The sequence below is a fragment of the Triticum aestivum genome, chromosome 7B, assembly GCF_018294505.1.
Source record: "Triticum aestivum cultivar Chinese Spring chromosome 7B, IWGSC CS RefSeq v2.1, whole genome shotgun sequence".
NCBI lineage: Eukaryota > Viridiplantae > Streptophyta > Magnoliopsida > Poales > Poaceae > Triticum > Triticum aestivum.
Genome location: NC_057813.1, coordinates 721,520,503 through 721,538,925, shown reverse-complemented (window position 1 = coordinate 721,538,925; position 18,423 = coordinate 721,520,503). Strand labels below are relative to the sequence as shown.

The window sequence follows — 18,423 nt, the reverse complement described above, 5'->3', positions numbered from 1 at the left end:
CTTTGTAATTTGCACCTATATTATGTAACACTACTTGATGATGTTAAATTGTAACTCCCTTTCCTTAGAACTGTAATTACTGAGCAACAAATCCATTTTCATCTATATGTATAGCACACACAAGGAAATGACTGTTCTGTGTTTTTTGTGTTTGTTTTTTACAGTCCTCTAGTAACTGAGCTATTGTTGTGTTGTTGTTCCTATACTGTAATTGTTTCAGCGCACACTACCATGACTTAATGTTTACAATAGATGTTTTCTTTTTATCCAATAGTCAGCGTATATTTTTCTTCAGAGGTAACTGGTCAAATGTTCAGTGTGTATGTCTGAACTTGAATATTGCAATGCTGTTTTCTTCAGAGGCTACTGTCAAAAACTTGAGCTACTGTCTTGCAAAGATGATGATCATCTTACTAGTTTGATGGGTTTTGTCTCCGACCATTGTGTCGTGATGAATTTGCAGGTACCCCGAGAGGCCCTTGAGTTTGCCGGAATGTCGATTAACTTATGTTCCGGCAAATTCGGGTACTCCATATGTCCTATTTTCAGCAAAGGTCATGCTGAAATTTTCCGTGAATTTTAGCATGACTTTGCTAAAAATAGGACATATGGGGTACTTGCTACTAATGCATGGGCCGGGGTATCTTAGTACTTAGTTCAGTAGGATCAACTGCCCCTTTATTCTTGCTGCATTAAACCATAGGTGGCAATAGAGCCAAGTGATTAGTGCCAAGTGATTAGGCCCAACCTAGGGTGCCTCGGCATCGATAAACCCTAAATGATGAAAACTTAACTTAGCATTTAGCTTTTAGGATGCCTCGGTGTCGACAAACCCTAAATGATAAAAGCTTAGCTTTTAGGATGCTTCGGTGTCGACAAACCCTAAATGATGAGACCATGATCTTGTTCCTTGACAACAACCAACTTTTTTGACCAAACTTTTTTCCTATTTAGAGCGAAACATGGCCCACAACGATGAGGCCAGCGGTTCGGGTGGCAAGCAATTCTGGGGGCTGTCCCAGGAGATGGAGGAACAACCTCACCGCTATGAGGACGCCGCGGAAGACACCGATCCAGACTACATAACCCCTAGTGGCGTCGGGGATGACACCACTGATGGTGCCGCCGAGGATGCCACCACTGATGGTGCCGCCGAGGATGCCACCACTGATGATGGCGGCGCACGCACAGATGGCATCCAACCGAAGAAGCAACGGAAGGACCGGTGCCCGAACACGCTCCGCACCGTCAAGGAGGAATTTACTCAAGTGGACTCCGACGGGAATCCAACGGAGCCCAAACATATAGTCAAGGGGTACTCGGTTCAGCTCGGGTGCATTCTCTGGAGCACCATCTCGATCAACACCGAGAACCTTAGGCATAAGGACCGAGGGAATTTGCGCAACTTCCTCTTCACGAAGCTGCACGAACGATACAAGTTCCCCGTTGATTTTGAAAACACACGCCTCTCAGGGAATAAAGTGAACAGTGCCGCCCTCACGAGGATGAGCATGCCCTGTCTACTTGGAGAAGCGCGGTGAAGAGAATGATTGAGAAAGGTGATAGTTATGAGAAGATCAAGGCGAAAAATCCTTCGATCAGCGAAGAGGACTACAAGGAGTTCAAGATCAAGTGCGAGAGCATTGCAACCTCCGAATCAAGTCAGTGGGGGAAAGAAATGCGGGAGTTGAACTTATGGGAACACAAACTCGGTCCCGGCGGTTACAGAGTGGCGGAGCCTATATGGGACAAGGAGGACGCAGAGCGTGCCGAGCAAGGCCTACCGCCCCGCTTCGAGAAATACAGCAGTGACAAGCAGACCAGGAACTATGTCAGGGCCCGGTACATGGAGGACCCTATAACAAAGGAGCTTACCACGAATCCGAAGACCAGGGCGCTTGATTTTGTTCTGGGGAGGGAGACTGAAAGCAGTAGCGCGGGGTCGTCTCAGAGCACCCATGCTTGGGACAGCACTCTAAATAGGGCGTTGAACGTAATGAAAAACAAGGATAAGCTCAGTAAGCCGTCGTCAGCTGGTCGTGTGGCCGGCAAAGGCTTGTCCACAAAATGGTCGTCATACTATACCGCTGGTGGGCGAAAGGAGAAAAAGACCAGCTTGGAAAGCCAGTCGCGCGAGGTTCAAGAACTCAAGGCACAAGTTGGCGCGGATTCCGGAGATTGTCCAAGAGCAAGTGCATGAACAACTGGGATCGACGCTCACCGGCATTATGCCTACCTTGATTCATGGGCTGACGGCGTGGATTGTGGGTGGTCAACAGGGGCCGCCCCCGATTCCCAGCTTCACGGCCAGCAACTCGCACAACGCGCAGGCGGCGCCATTGGTGTCTCCGGCGGCGCAATTGGTGTCTCCGGCGGCGGCGGTATTGGTGTCTCCGGCGGCGGCGGCGGCACAGCCGACATTGGAGCTTAATGCACCCGGGTGTACGCCGGCCGGCACCTCGCCAGCAAGCGGCCCTTCCGTCAGTTGCACGCTCGCCGTCGGCGGTGCCTCGACATTAGCCGAGCTCAACGCCATCATCACGGTAACTAATTAAGACTCTCGGCCGAGGACTTCATCTCCTTTTGCCTTTGACTGGGCATCCCTGACGCCCTACATGTTTTCGCAGGGCGCTGCCGACGTTCCGTGCACTCTCCTGCACTTCGTGAACGACGAGTTGGTCGATGTCGCCAAGGGCAAAATCATTCAACCGGGCCACCCCGTGTTCCACGGTAAACCGATGGCACCCACCGTGTATAGGGTTCAACTGGTTCGGGTGCTGCCAGGCTGCGACGAGTTGTTACCTCCGATTCGACCTGTCGGGGCCGACAAAGATGATCTGATGACCCTCAGCGCCTGCCTAAGCTGGCCCCTGCTTTGGCCGAAGAGCCAGATTAGTTTGGGGGCGGGGGACACCACCCCAAAGACAACACCGCCAGTCGTGTCGGCGGCAAGCCATGGCAAGACCGCCGCAACGCTACCGGACATGCCGGACATCCCTATGGCACAGGATCCGAACATGGATATGGCACAGGATCTGGACGACGACGACGACGGCGGCCATACATTTAGCAACGTCCATAAGTACTTTGCCGAACATGGGTACGATGACGAATTATGCGGGCCTCTTTCTCAAGAACCCAACCAAGACGACCGCGGTAAAGCTGGTACGGCGGAGAAACCCAATTGCAACAGGCGTCGTCCGGCCTTCAGTTCTCAGGAGACGCCTCCAGCTGCCGACTTCACCGAGCCTCAGATAGCCGAGGTGCCAAATATTATCAGCCCCAACACACTCAAGAAGGCGGTCTGTGAGCAGAACTCGGTCCCATTACAACAGAAGATCAAGAAGGGACGGAAAAGAAAGACTAACAAGGGTGCGAGCCAGCCGGCACCGAGTACGATCCGTGCTCAGGACGGGCCACCTTCACCTAAGGATATCTCGAGGAGGGTGCATGTGGCGGGTAGGGCGATGCTACCGACAAATATGCTCAATGCTGCAACCGGTGCTATGCGGAGTTTGCATGACAGTGTTCTTTCTTTGGAGAAGCGGCATCTCAGAGAGAATGATGTGGCATACCCAGTTTTCGTGGCCAAGGTGCCAGAGGGCAAGGGCTTTGTGGATGGCGCCGTCAGGGGTACGATCGTCCTGTGTTTTGATGACATCTTTTCTATGTTTAACCTTCATCCGCTGCACTACACCTTCGTTCGGCTGTTTTCGCTGAGTATGGAGATGCGGATCATTAGAGACAAGACTCCGGACATCGTGATAGTCGACCCCTTCTACATGCGTGCCAAGATCTTGGGCAGCGTTGGGGACCGGCAAGTCGGGAGTTCTTACCTCAAAGGCGTCATTCTGGCAAACCAAGATAAGGATAACTTTCTCGTGCCTTACTTTCCCGAGTAAGTCATCCCCTCACCGCCCCGTAACATATGATTTCTTAGAGTTCGATCGTTCTTTTTTTTCTGTAACATTCCGTGTTCTGTGCAGTGACACACATTGCACACTCATCCTCTTAAGCCCGAAATATTCCAGGGCCACGTATTTCGACCCGGACTGTGACTCCAAGATAGACTACACAAATATCAAGAAAGTTCTTGATGATGTTCTCCCCGGCTACGCCAAATCTGGAGGCACCTTCGCCAAGCCAGCTCGTAGGCGGTACAGCGCGCACGTGTTTGCCCACAATACAAAGTTCTCCTGCGTCAAGCAGCCGCCTGGCGGTCAGAAGGATGCCTACTACGCCCTCCATCACATGCGGGCGATCGTACGGGACCATCATCACCTTCTGCTACCAGATAATCTCAAAGATTGGGCCGCGAGCTTATCGGCAATCCAGGACGCAGACATCAGACAAGAATTCTTTCGCATCCAGTCAGAGTTTGCGGAAGTTATCCATCAAGATGTCCTTCGTACCTCGGGGCAGTTCTACCTCAGACATCAACTGTCCAATAGTGAGATAGACACAACGCTACAAATGCAGGATGATAACGCCCGCGATTTCATGACCATCACGACAGACGGCGGCTTCATCCACGCTCCGGTCCCATGAGTCGAGTCGACAGTAGTGATGCTATGTGTAGTTCTGAAACATTGATTGGCTCATGTTGTAATTAAACTTTAATGAACTTGTATGTCTCTGTGGGTTGGACAGTCGTTCAACTTAGATGTAATCGATGCTATTAATGTCTTGCTTTTCTCTTCCGATCCTTTTGTTGCATACTTATATATTGCTTATGTATTGTCTGTTGTTTGGCTTGTGCATATAGATGTGGTCGTATGTCATGTACAAGGGTAAGGTTCCCGGAGTCTACGACGACTGGGAGGAGTGTCGGAGACAGGTTCACCGTTTCAGCGGTAACAGTTACAAAGGGTACACCACTAGGGCGGAGGCGGAATCTAGATATGCCCACTATCTAGCGAGAGAGAGGAGGGAGCGTTGGAGGAACCGGATGAAGACCAGTTTCATCGCGATGATGCTCATCGTGATGACCGCAGCTCTCTTCTATGTGATGGTAATTTAGATGATCGATATCGACTTGTAATGTGAAGACAAACTCGCTACTCGCGGTCTCTAGACTTGTAATGTTCTATCTTTGTTCGGTCTTTTGAATTCGAAGACTAATATGATGAATTGTATTCGGAGACTAATCTTCTATTGTATTCGATGAATCTGTTGTTGCTGTGTGATGTTGTCTAAATTCTATCCAATAATATATTTTGTAACCTGTGAAAATATCAGAAAAGAAAAAAATCCCTAATATTCATACTAGTGGCGCACCACACAAGACACTAATGGTGCACTGTGATAATCACACTAATGGCGCATCACCCATTGGTGCGCCATTAGTATGCCAAAGCACATGGGTACATATGGCCCCCTGGGAGGCATTCTAATGGCGCACTGTGGGCAATACTAATGACGCACTATGTGGTGCGCCATTAGAACACCAGATTCTAATGGCGCACAGGTGGTGCACCATTAGAAAAAAATTCTAATGACATGATGCTAGTGGCGCACCAGTGGTGCGCCATTAGAAGGCAAAACTGGTGCGCCACTAGCATGCCTTTTCCTAGTAGTGGCTTGTGGGCCCCAGGACCTCCTTCGACCTCAGCTCCAACTCCATATAACCCTATTCGGGGAGAAAAAACTCAGAGAAAAGAGTTCATCACGTTTTACAAGACGGAGCCGCCGCATCCTCATGTTCTTCATCAAGAGGGGGATACGTCGGCATCATCATCACCAAACTTTCCTCCATCGCCAATTCCATGATTCTCACCACCGGGAGTGAGTAATTCCTTCGTAGGCTTGCTGGACAGTGATTGGTTGGATTAGATTTATCATGTAATCGAGTTAGTTTTGCTAGGGTTTGATGCCCAGTATCCACTATGTTCTGAGATTGATGTTGCCATGAATTTGCTATCCTTAATGCTTGTAACTAGGGCCCGCGTGCCATGATTTCAGACCTGAACCTATTATGTTTTCATGAATATATATGAGTTCTTGATCCTATTTTGCAAGTTCTAGACACCTATTACGTGTTATGATCCGCATACCCCAATGTGACAATAATTGGGATTCTTTCCGGTGATACCATAGTTTGAGGAGTTCATGTATTCACTAAGTGCTAATGCTTTGTTCCCATTCTCTATTAAAAGGAGGCCTTAATAACCCTTAGTTTCCTTATGGACCCTGCTGCCACGGAGGGTAGGATAAAAGATGTCATGCAAGTTTTTTTCTATAAGCACGTATGACTATATACGGAATACATGCCTACATTATATTGATGAATTGGAGCTAGTTGAGCGTCGCTTTAGGTTGTAACTGCTACATGATGAATGCCATCCGACATAATTATACATCACTAATCCAATGCCTACGAGCTTTTCACATATTGATCTTTGCTAAGTTACTTTGCCATTGCCACTATTGCAGTCAGTACAAAACTGCTAGTGTTACTTTTGCCACCGTTATCATTACTTCCATACTACTTTGCTACTAAAAAAATTTGCTACAGATATTAAGTCTTTCAGGTGTGGTTGAATTGACAACTCAACTGCTAATACTCGTGAATATTCTTTGGCTCCCATTGTGTTGAATCAATAATTTGTGTAGAATAATCTACACTCAAAAATTGTTGCGATCCCCTATACTTGTGGGTTATCATCCTCATGTCTCTGCCATTAGGGATGAACATTTTTCTATGCATGATTGCATGTTGTGGTGTGCCTTTTATCATGCATGTTACTTGATGAGGTGGCATGCTTACATGTTGAGAGAAATAAGTTTTTTATTGGGGGTGGGGGGCTAGCTATTTATATAGGAAATAGGATGAGCGGGAATCCAATTCGGCTCTTTGGAGCATATGCTCCTATGCAGCAAAATTATTATTTTGCAAATGTCAAAAAGTTTGAAAGAGGATAGATGGGTTCATTGTCACACTCAAATGCTAACTGCGAATTTTTAGTGAAAAAACTTAAGCATTTTGACTTGTGCAAAAAAAAACAAGTCAAACGCCAAATGTTACCTCCAAATTTTGTTTTTTTATTGACGAAACACTGTCATCCCATTTCGCATGAAAATTGTCAAGCACACTTGTTACACTAAAAAGAACATTCACACAAAAAACATAAATTTTTAATTTTCATTTACTATTTATTTTGAATTTACTGTTTATCCGAGAGCATATTCACCCCGAGCCAAAACGGCCATCCCATAGGATGTGGGCAAAGCTATTTAGATTTACAATATACCGTTTGGGAAATATATTTTATATAAACTTGATGCAACTAATTTAGTGTTGTAGATGTCGGTATGGTTTTCAATTAAGAGCATCTCTAGCAGATCCCCTAAAGGCTATATTCGAGGCCATAACATTGTTTAGGGCTTTAACCCATAGCTAGTAGATTCCTTGTACACGTAAGTCCTTCAAATTATAACTTTCCAGCCCTTCAGAACCAACCCCTTGGACTAAATTTAGTCTAGCAAGCGTACCTCTCAGGATAATTCGATGACGGCCACATAACCCGCAGTCACTACTGCCTGCTGCCCGTGGCACCTTCCCTCAGCTCCATCGTAACCCGAGCACCGTTTTCTCCACATTCTCCTCCGTCTCCAAAGCTGGTTTTGCACAGTTTCAAAATCTATTACCTTAAATTGTTGCATTATCTGGTTCAAATTTGGCAAGTGTTATTTTATTCCAGACATTCTGGGAAGCATTGGGTTCAGGCTTGAGAGAGTATTATTACTATCCTTTGCACTATTTTGACACCATTTTGTTGGTTTTTTCCTAGTACTTTGGAAGTGATCAGTTACTACTAGAACAAGGAGAAATACATGTGTGCTTTCTACAACAGAAAGGCATATCCAAACCATATGTTGATGTGTTGTGTGAGCGATCAGAAGGTCTTACACCTTGCTCTGTAAAGTCATGGTTGAAAGTAGTGCTATTTCTGTACCCGAATCCCCTATTGCAAGAAATGAACTTTGTAGGTTGTTTGAACCAAGCTCTTATACTTTTGGCTTTGTAAGCTGTGCAGCAAGACATGAATTTTGTATTTAGACATCAAGTCGGTTTTGCTGATCTTGGTGTATTTTAGCTTATTGTATAGAAGAAAATATATGGCTTTCCAATTGTGCCAATTACTAAATTAAGATGGTGTTTTAGAAGCTTTATATTTTATAACTACTTTAGTTAGTTTGCTTACATGCTTGCTATGATGTTTGCAGGGTAACAAATACGAACCAAGTTCAAACCAAGATCCACTTGCAAGTTCAAGCCTCTTCTTTGGATCCAAACATATATTTTTTTCCTAATGCATCTGGAATGGCAAGTTTTAGTCTTTTATCCTCCCTAATCCATACCATGCTTAATACAAACTATGAACCTTTGAAGATACTGGTTTTCGATGAACGCAAGTTTAACCCTTTAATGGTCTTTCAGAGATCTTGTCACTATTCCGATCTGCATTTTATATGATTATGTTTGACATATTTGAATGTGTGAAGATGATGCGGCCAGATCTTTTTGATCTTGATAGTTGAAAAAAATGCAAAATTGTTTTTTTTTGGTTGATTATCCTCTTTATATTGTAAATGTGTTGAATGTACATATTGAGATGTGCATGCTGATCATTTATGGTTACAATTCAAAATAGCAGCCAAACAACATATGACATGCATTACACAAATCGCATGATAGTCAGACAAGAAAATTTGAAGTGCAGTCAAAATCCCACCAAATGAAATCCTCGTAAGAATGAGTTTTCATCCATTTCCACCAATTAAAATGAAAACCTAGCAGGGTGCCAAAGGAGGTTTACAGAAATGGCGTTTCAGTTCATTTCATTTGCAAGCAAATGAAATGAGATCGAAAGTGCCAAACAAGCTGTAAATGAATAGTACGACCCACCCCTCTATGTTTATCCTTTGTCCCGGTTCCCCAAATTTCGAATTCCGTTTGTTTCCCACGGCAAAAAACGGTGAAAAGAGGAAAGAAGAAAAGAGGAAATATCCGTGCGTTCTGATTGGTGGATTAGACCCTCCCACAGATCGCGCCCAGCCTATAAAACCCGCGCCCCTCGCCGCCCATCCAATCCACCAAATCGAAGTAGCGAGCGCAATCCGATCCAGCCGCCGCCGCCGCCGCCAAACCCTCCTGCCCACGTCGCCGGAGAGAAGGAGGGGAAGATGGCCGGGTGGAAGGGCCAGAGGAAGAAGGCCGTGACGCGATCCGTCAAGGCCGGGCTCCAGTTCCCGGTCGGCCGCATCGGGCGCTACCTCAAGCAGGGCCGCTATGCGCAGCGCATCGGGAAGGGCGCCCCCGTCTATCTCGCCGCCGTCCTCGAGTACCTCGCCGCCGAGGTAAGCGCGGTCGATCTTCCCCGTCCTCGAGCGTCTGCCTTGTCCGGCTCCCGCCCTGTTCTTCTCGTGCTCGCCTCACCAGATGGCCGATTTCGTTTTTGGTTGGGCGTCTGCAGGTCCTGGAGCTGGCCGGCAACGCGGCCGTGGATAACAAGAAGACGCGCATCACCCCTCGCCACCTGCTGCTCGCGATCCGCAACGACGAGGAGATCGGCAAGCTGCTCGCCGGCGTCACCATCGCCCACGGCGGCGTGCTGCCCAACATCAACCCCGTGCTGCTCCCGAAGAAGACCGCCGAGAAGGCTGACAAGGATTCCAAGCCGACCAAGAAGTGGAAGGACGCCCCCAAGTCCACAAAGAAGTCTGCCGAGGAGACCACCGCCGCCGAGGAGACCGCCGCTGCCGATGAGGAGTAGCTAGCACACGCTGCATTGGATCAGAGGGAGCCTGTCGTGTTGCCGAGTTGCGTCCTGTATGTAATGGTTCATGGTTGTCGTTGTCGGTAGTATCGCTTATCGATCCGGGGTTCTTGCTGAACGGAATCTGAAAGCTGAACTGTTTCGCCTTCCATTAAGTCTTTACCATGTCAATTTGATCCGTCCGCATTGTGCTCATCTCACCTGGATCTTGATGCTGCATGGATTTCTTTGCTCGTTATGATGTTTTGGTAAATTTGTCATGTCACTGATTGTTGTGTTCGGCAGTGAAAGTAATTTGGGTGCTTGGTCAAAAGAAGATGCAGGTGCAGTATGCAAACAGCGGATGATCTACACATGATGATGATATAGATGAGTAAGTCCTTATCCGGTATTGTTTCTTGTTCTGAGCAATACGCATGATCAACATATACATATTTCAAGTTCTGTATTATGACCAACTTCAAATAGATTATAGTCTTTTGTTTTTTTGGCTTGCCATTGTCTGCAGCATTGTTTTTTTGCGGTGAAAAAGGGAGCTTTATTTAGTTACTGATAGGATTACAATCGGTAGCCAGAAGGCTAATCAGAGCACCAGGGGCGTCCGACAACCACAACTCGGTTCGACGCTCCGCTCTTGACAAATAGGCTAGTCGATCTGCAGCCCTATTCTGCAAACGATCAATACATAAAAGAACAATCTCTCTCTCTCTCTCTCTCTCTCTCTCTCTCTCTCTCTCTCTCTCTCTCTCTCTCCTAACATCTCCTTAATTTCCTCCACTACATGGCCCAGGTATGACTCATTCTTCTCCTTCTCTTTTAGCATCTTCACAACTGCAGCACAATCAGGTTGCACCTGAAGTGGTGCCGTGGAATTCGTCAATGCTGCCCGGACTCCCTCTCTAATTGCCAGAAGTTCAGCTTCAAACGCATCTTTGAAGTGAGGCACAAACCAACAAGCAGAAAGAACATGTCTTCCGCTGCTATCTCGAGTAATCATTGATGTGCCTGCGCCACTATCGCATGTTCCAAAAGAACCATCAGTAGATACTGCCAGCCAACCTTCAGGCGGGTGAGGCCATATATACCTTTGTTTCCTTCGGAATCTTCCGCTGTGATCTGCAGCTTATGGCGCTTTCTTCAAAAGTAATCCCTTTTCCTTTCTCTAAATCCTTTCCATCGGTCATCTTTATTTGTTCCAGGGACAGAACATAGCTTTGCAAAAAATTCCTAGTTGCGTCCACAGTAGCAGGTACTTTGTCATGCAACATATCGTTTCTCACTTGCCAGTACCTCCAAATTATCATCAGTACCCTTGTACGTTCCTCATCAGTAAGTGTGACCAGCAAGTCGAATAACCATTCCACCCCAGAATTAACAATTGTCTCCTTCACTGGCATAGACCGTACTTCTCCCATGGCGTCCTCGATTGTACGTCCACACCTCTGGCATTGATCATAGAGCTCCAAATGCCTTTGTTTTTTAACTTGCCTTGTAGGCAAGCCATCACGAAGTAGTTTCCATGCACATATTTTAACTTCCTGTGGCACATTGATTTTCCAAAACATACGCCAAACTGGTCGGTCTCCATCAGGTCTTGTGCTCGTAGCAGATCCACCCTGTCCTTGTAAATGTTCCGCAACAGCTAGATGGTACGCACTTCGAACACTAAAGCGACCATCCTTTTCTGGATGCCATGCCGGAAAGTCTTCTATCACCCTTGTGGACACTTTTATCTTCAAAATTTCATTAACATCAGCCTGTATAAAGTGGTCATTTAGCCTCTCCTCGTTCCAGGTTCCATCTGGCAGTAAGAATTGTTCCACCCTAGTGAACCTGCATGTCCCTTTGTCTGTCAGAGGTCCTCGTGATCCCCCTCGCGGAAACCATGGATCTCGCCGTACCTTTACATTTTTCCCATTGCCAATTCTCCAAATTATACCCTTCTTCAGCAAGTTCAGACCATGTTCTATTCCTTGCCACGCCGGAGATGCATTACCCGAGAAAACTGTATCAAGTAAGTTCCCTCGTCTGTAATATTTTGCCTTCATCAATCTCGCACATAGACTATCCGGTCTGTCCACTAGCCGCCATGCTTTCCGTGCTAACAGAGCCTGGTTGAGCATTCTCATATCACGAAAGCCAAGACCACCTTGATTCTTTGGGCGTATCATTTTCTCCCATGCAATCCAGTGAGTCTTGTGCCTTCCATTCTCCACACCCCACCAATAACTCCTAATCATACATGTAAGGTCATCACAAGCAGCAGCCGGCAATTTAAACACACTCATAATATAAGATGAAATTGCCTGCACGACAGACTATTTCAAAGTTTCTTTTGCTCCTGAAGAAGATTGCTTCTCCCCCCAATCAACAAGTTTTTTGCTCAATATCGCCTCCAAGGACTGAAATTTCCCCTTGCTCATGTGCCCTTCCGGCACTGGCAGTCCCAAATACCGATCCTCAAAGAGCTCATTGATCACCCCCAAAGTATTTTTAACTAAAGTACGGAGATCCAGTGGGCAAGCCTCCCCAAACATAATGCCGCACTTCATCTGGTTTACAAGCTGGCCAGTGCCTCTTGCATACCGAGAAATAATGCTATTCACTATCCCTGCCTGCTCCCCTGTTGCCTTCAAATAAAGCAATGTGTCATCAGCAAACAAAAGGTGTGAGACCGCAGGCGCCGTCCTACATATCACCACGGAGCTCAAGTTTTGATTTTGCACTGCATCCTGAATCAAACTCGACAGCGAGTCAGCCACAAACAAGAACAAAAACGGCGATAGTGGGTCACCTTGCCTTAACCCTCTCCTCGGCGAGAACTAATCCAGAAGTTTCCCATTAAAATTTACCGCAAACCATATAGTTGTAACACATTGCATCACCCATCGTATCCATTTATCAGGGAATCCTATCCTCCTCATAGCTCCCTCCAAAAAGCACTAGTCGACGCAGTCATAAGCTTTGGATAAATCCAATTTATATGCACAGCTCGCCATAAATCCGGGTTTCGATCCTGCTGGATGTGATGCATACTCTCAAACGCCACTGTTGCATTATCTGAAATCAAGCGTCCAGGGACGAATGCGGTTTGATTTTCAGAAATTACCTCGTTGAGAATCATCCTCAACCTATTCACCATGCATTTAGAAACAATCTTATAAATCACATTGCATAGTGAAATAGGCCGGAAATCTTTTAAAGTCTCCGGCTGGCTGCATTTTGGAATCAAAACTATACTGGTTTCATTAACACCATCCGGCATTCTTCCTTCCTCAAAAAAAAAAATATTCACCGCCGCCACAATCTCTTGCTTCACTGTCCCCCAATTTCGTTGGAAGAAACGGGCGGGCATTGTGACTGTCCATAACTGAAAAACAGAGGTACACCTGATCGGTCAGCTATTTCTTTTCCACATTAGCACGGGTACGAGAAAAAACTTATGCCCTCGTCTTAAAGCTTGAGTATGTCATCAAATCCCAAGTAAACAGCTATCTATTAAGTGTATAGCCACCTCTGAAGTAATCAATCCGCTATTGTTCCACTTATTGATCGAGAAAAAACTTATGTCTAACTCATTGACTTAGGTCTTGGGTTTTGTTAGGTCACCACACATCAGAGAATGCCCGCAACTTATTCAATCCATTTTCCCATGGGGATTTAAGGCATGAAGTTCCATAATATGGAAGAGGCGGGTCTTTTATTTTTCATGTATCTAGCTCACGTAGTTGGGTCTTTTCTTTTTCTCAAGAAATTCAGGGCCCTTTTCCAGCTAGCTAGCATGTACTAATCCATCCATCCTTCGTCCAGCTTAATCCATCCATCGTTCATCCAGCTTACTACATGTAGTTTCGCACACATATATACATTGGTATCACTATATGTAAAGGAGCAATGTCAGACTATTTAAAATATGGTTCCCCTTATTTCCCAGGTAGTTGGGCTGGCTAAGTTGCATGGGTTCTGAAAAGCCCAGGCAACGAAACGACATGTGTTTCTAAGGCCTGAGTACAAATACAAAAAAAAGACGAGTTGAAGGACCGGAGTACCGAACTCATGACCCGAAAGACATGACTAAGTGCGCACCACATACGGAATTCTAGACAAACTTTTTTACCTTTCTAGATTTAGTACCACCTTCCGTAGAAAGTCTTTTTTTTTGTGAGAAAACTTCTGATCTATTCATCTTCAATCATGGCAATACAACGAATACCATAAATAATAAAAATTACCTCCAGATTAGTAGACGACCTAGCGACGACTACAAGCACTGAGGCGAGTCGTAGGCGAGCCGCTGTCATCGCCCCTCCCTCGTCGGAGACGGACAAAACTTGTTGTAGTAGACAATCGAGAAGTTGCCGTGCTAAGGCCCCATAGGACCAGCGCATCGGAACAGCAAACACCACTGATGAAGTGTAGCGTAGATCAGAAGGATCCAACCTGAAAACAGACGAACGACAACCAAATCCGAGCAGATCCATCAAACATTGATCTGCTAGATACACACCTCCACACGCCCATCAGCGATGCTAGATGCACCACCGGGACGGGGGCTAGACGGGGAGGACCTTATTCCATCTTCAGGGAACCGCCGCCATCTCGCTTCCTGAGCAGGACACAAACCTAAGAAAGCTCAAAGATCCGTCTAAAAATGGAGCCCTCCAGTCGGCAAGGGTCGGGATCCACCGCACCCCCATGGCCCTAAGGCCAAAGGAGACGAGGCGAACTGACGGCAACGCAGTGGGAGACAGAGAAACCAATTATTTTTTATGGTGAACATATGAAAAATTGGAGAAAATATGTCTCGAATTTGGATTATTTATCATGCCATTGAGCTAGAGTTGTTATTTCTTTTCACATGAATATCCTTTTGAGCCACTCTTTGATTGGAAAGTATCTCAGAACTTTCATTTGCGTAGCTCTCTTTCTTTCCTCTTTAGTTAGCTTGGTTTCGTGCATTTTATCTTTCCACCTAGAAGCCTTGCATTTATAGCAAAAAACATCATTTTAATTCTGTCTCTTACCAGAATAACTGCCGGTTATTTGGGTAGGCTTGGATTTTTTTATATCCTAATCCAAACTTTGATATGAAAAAAATTGGAGCTCGGCCTTCATGGACGCCGGACTTTTTGAAAAATTCAAAATTCATATTTTTTCGGTTTCACAAAAATTATGAAAAAATTGTGGTCTTCTGAATACGCCTTTGCATAAGTTTCCCTTCTCTTCTTATTTATACACGCAGTCTAATTTCTATGTAACCATGTTTTTTACATGTGTGCACCCATGTTGGAGTCAATATGCACGTGTCAATGATGGATTTGTTGTATGCACTTCATATTCTATGTAATCTCCCATGTTAGGTTCAATACGCACGTGTCAATAATGGATTGTTTGTACGCGTTTTATATTTTACATAATGAATTGGCCTTGGCATAAACTTCCTTTTCTCTTATTTATACATGTAGTCTAATTTTCTATGTAACCATCTATTTTACATGTGTGCATCCATGTTGGCCTCACCTGGCGTATATCGAGATTGAAATGTTTTACACAATTTGACACAAATTAGTAGTGAATATTAAAATAGACCTTTTTCATTAAGTTAAAAGGGTAAATCATTCTCTTTCCCCATCATGTGACGTTCCCAAATCTTAAAGCGCTTAGCTCTTCTTGTTTCATCGTTTCCTTGAATCACCGGTCCAGAGGACATATTAGCAGCACCGCGGCGCACTCACCGACAAGCCACATCACCGAGGTTGTGCCTTTGGTGACTATTGCAATTATTGTATTTTCAAAGTGCACAAAAAACTCGGCAAAACCAGTTGAAACTTGGCAAAACGTGTGCTGAATTTAGCTCTCGGCTTAGGGTACTTGGCCCACACCCTCCGGGCAAAGGACAGGTTCCCAAGTTCTAGTTGTCGGGTGCTCGACAAACACTTTTTCTACCGCCTAGAAGGCCAGATCCCCACGCTTTGTGCCGTTGGATTGGCACTACGCAGGCCGTTCAACCCTGTGCGTTAGAGCTGCAAACCACTTCCACCTACCGAGTAGCACATGCTCGCCGTTAGAGCTGCAAACCGGTACCTCGCGCGTGCCTCCTACCCCCGCCATAGACACCATCCAACCCTCTCGTGTCTCCACTTGAAGAGTCATCTTGTGCATCCCCTCTGACAACGCCCCCCATGCTATGCCGTCACATGCTCAGAGAACATTTCGTCGTCGATTGAAGCATCGGCTGGTGCCGCTCAAAGCTTGCCGCGCCCCACGTCTGAGCTCCTCAGGTCATCGCAAACGATCTGCTGCCGTCATAGCACCTGTGTGCAAAAACCGTCGTGGGCATCGTCACCTCGCCCGTGCCAATACGTCATGTCGTGGGTCGGAAGGGAGAGGCAGAAGGAGGCGTTGGTATGTGTTGCCGTTTTCTTCCCATGTGGTCGCTCGCCCTAGCAGCAAGCATCGGTGGTACGTTTACAGTAGCAGTGCCGCACCCCTGTGCCTCACGGCTCACGCTGGTGAAGGAAGAGAAGGTGAGTCATGGTGGAGATCGAGGAATGGAGCGCTTGCAATGACAGGGAGCAGCGCGTAGTGAAAGACGTAGAATAAAGAAGCGGTGGCTTATGGATGATAACGAGGGGTGGAGAAGAGAACAATGCAGGAAAGAAACAAGGATAGAGGAGCGCATGATCTCATGGAATCCGACGTCGCTCATGCTACCGTTCGCGCCAACGAGATCGGTCTCCCCACTGGAATCTCTGGCTACCATCTTATATTCTGCCCCTGCGTACAACCAACGAGTGGCTCGCTTTAATTTATTCCATTTCATCACTAACTATACTACTCCCTTCGTACCCAAAAACGCTCTTACATTATGAGACCGAGGGAGTAGTTATTTAGTTAAAGCTCATATATAGGCACGTTCTTTCCTCTATAATTAAAATAGCGCATAGGAATGGATCGGATAGGTGGCCTCGAGCATTACCCCGCACACCCCACCTTTGGCCTCGGCACCGCGCCGGAGCCGCATATAGCCGGCTTCGCCCCACGCCGTGGACCAGGTATTTTTGAGGAGCCAATAGTCGACTCCCTCCGGCTCGCCGTAAGGGTCGCTGTGTCCGGTAGTTCCATACCCAACCAGGGTCATGGCGTGGCCGAGAGTGGTATTGCAGGGCCCGTCGAAGAGGCCACCGCGGTATTGCATAAAGGCCGTGCTGTTGGCGTCGACCCCTACCGTGACGGGGCGCTTGAACACCGCCCACATGAGCGCCGTCTCGTCCCGCGGCTCCACACGCTCCCAGCCCCTGATGCCCACGCCTTTGCGGGCCGGGTAGCACCAGCCCTTAACACCTTTGTACGGATAGTCCGCCCATCGCGAGATGCCATCACCAAGTGAAATGGTTTGGAATGCCTCGGCCGGGGTGCCACCTCCACAGTGCCTGTTGCTGCCGTCGCAGTCTACGAGCTGTTGGGGCGATAGCGAGATCAGGTCCCCGTGCTCGATCTTGTAAAGGCCTTCGATGGCCGATGCGGTTGCAAAAGCCCAGCAGCTTCCACAGTGCGTCCCTTGATCCATCACCGGCGTCACGGCGCCCGCGGAGCGCCAGTCCGCGGACAACGGTGGATCTGGGTATTTTCTCCGCTGGCCCTCTGGGACGACGGCTTGCGCCATCGGAATGTAGCAGCGGATGTTGTGGTCGTTATTGAGGGCGGTGTCAGCGAACTCGTTGAGCTTGAGTTTTCCCGGGCCACGCTGGTGCGCGAGCCGGACACTCTCCGCGAAGACGGCGAAGCGGGTGCTGCCAAGTGCTCCTCCGCTTGGGAGAGCCTTTCCGAAGTGTTGCGCCCACCGCTCGTACAAAGAGAGGAGGGCCTCCTCCGACGTGACCTCCTCCGAGGCGAACGACATGGTGATGGTGCCACCACTCGCCGCGGGCGCGGCGAGGAGAAAAACCATGGTCACCGCGAGCAGGAGTCTCGCCACAGTGGTCGCCATGGTTACTTGGTGTAGAACCACAAACAGGAGCGAACAACTCTGAGCGAAGTTTCTTCTGGCCGCACCTCACTTCCTCTCCTCATCGGCCATGGGGTTCTTATATAAGACTGGGAGGGCTCGGCAGGCAACTTATGCACAACGTTTGTGCTTTGAAAATATCAGACGAAATTTACTCCTCAAAAACAGAAGACTCTTATCTTGTCACACGTTTCTCCTTATAGCTGCTGATGGAAAATTCTAGGTGCGTTTGAGTTTGCCTTGCTCAGTAACTGAGATAGTACAACAGCAACCCTGTGTACATCAAGGTTAATTTTTGTTGTTGACCAAATGTTCACATTTGTGTTGCAAAACTATATGATTTAACGGAAAAGCTAAAATCTGAACGTATGGATTTTACAAATCCGAACGATCCGATCTTCGTCTGATCCCGATCTCACGGTACTAATTTCGCTGGTATTAAATCGCCACTAATTTTCCTCCATTATATCAAAATCTGATCTCGTGGCTCTATTTCGTAGCATTAAATGATGATTGATTACAATCTGACGGCACTGATTTTGCTGCATTAAATCGTAAGAGTGGCTAATTTCCCCCAAAAAAGATATCGCAATCGGATTTCGCGGCTCTACTCCCTCCTTTCTGGTTTATAGGGCT

At 47.0% G+C, this 18,423-nt stretch overlaps 2 protein-coding genes across 2 annotated transcripts; one reads left to right on the top strand and one right to left on the bottom strand.

Annotated features, from left to right (window-relative positions):
- Positions 1-9,114: 9,114 nt before the first annotated feature.
- On the top strand, positions 9,115-9,974 carry LOC123162593 (histone H2A, sperm-like). The gene is made up of 2 exons (XM_044580365.1): positions 9,115-9,360; positions 9,477-9,974. Exons 1-2 carry the CDS (start codon positions 9,187-9,189, stop codon positions 9,774-9,776), a joined length of 474 nt encoding a protein of 157 aa, XP_044436300.1. The 5' UTR covers positions 9,115-9,186; the 3' UTR covers positions 9,777-9,974.
- A 6,736-nt stretch (positions 9,975-16,710) lies between these two features.
- Positions 16,711-17,769, bottom strand: LOC123162226 (vignain-like). The gene is made up of 3 exons (XM_044580008.1): positions 17,437-17,769; positions 17,390-17,399; positions 16,711-17,339 (listed from the first exon to the last, which is right to left on the bottom strand). The coding sequence occupies exons 1-3, from the start codon at positions 17,767-17,769 to the stop codon at positions 16,711-16,713; spliced, it is 972 nt and encodes a 323-aa protein (XP_044435943.1).
- Between the last annotated feature and the right edge of the window lie 654 nt (positions 17,770-18,423).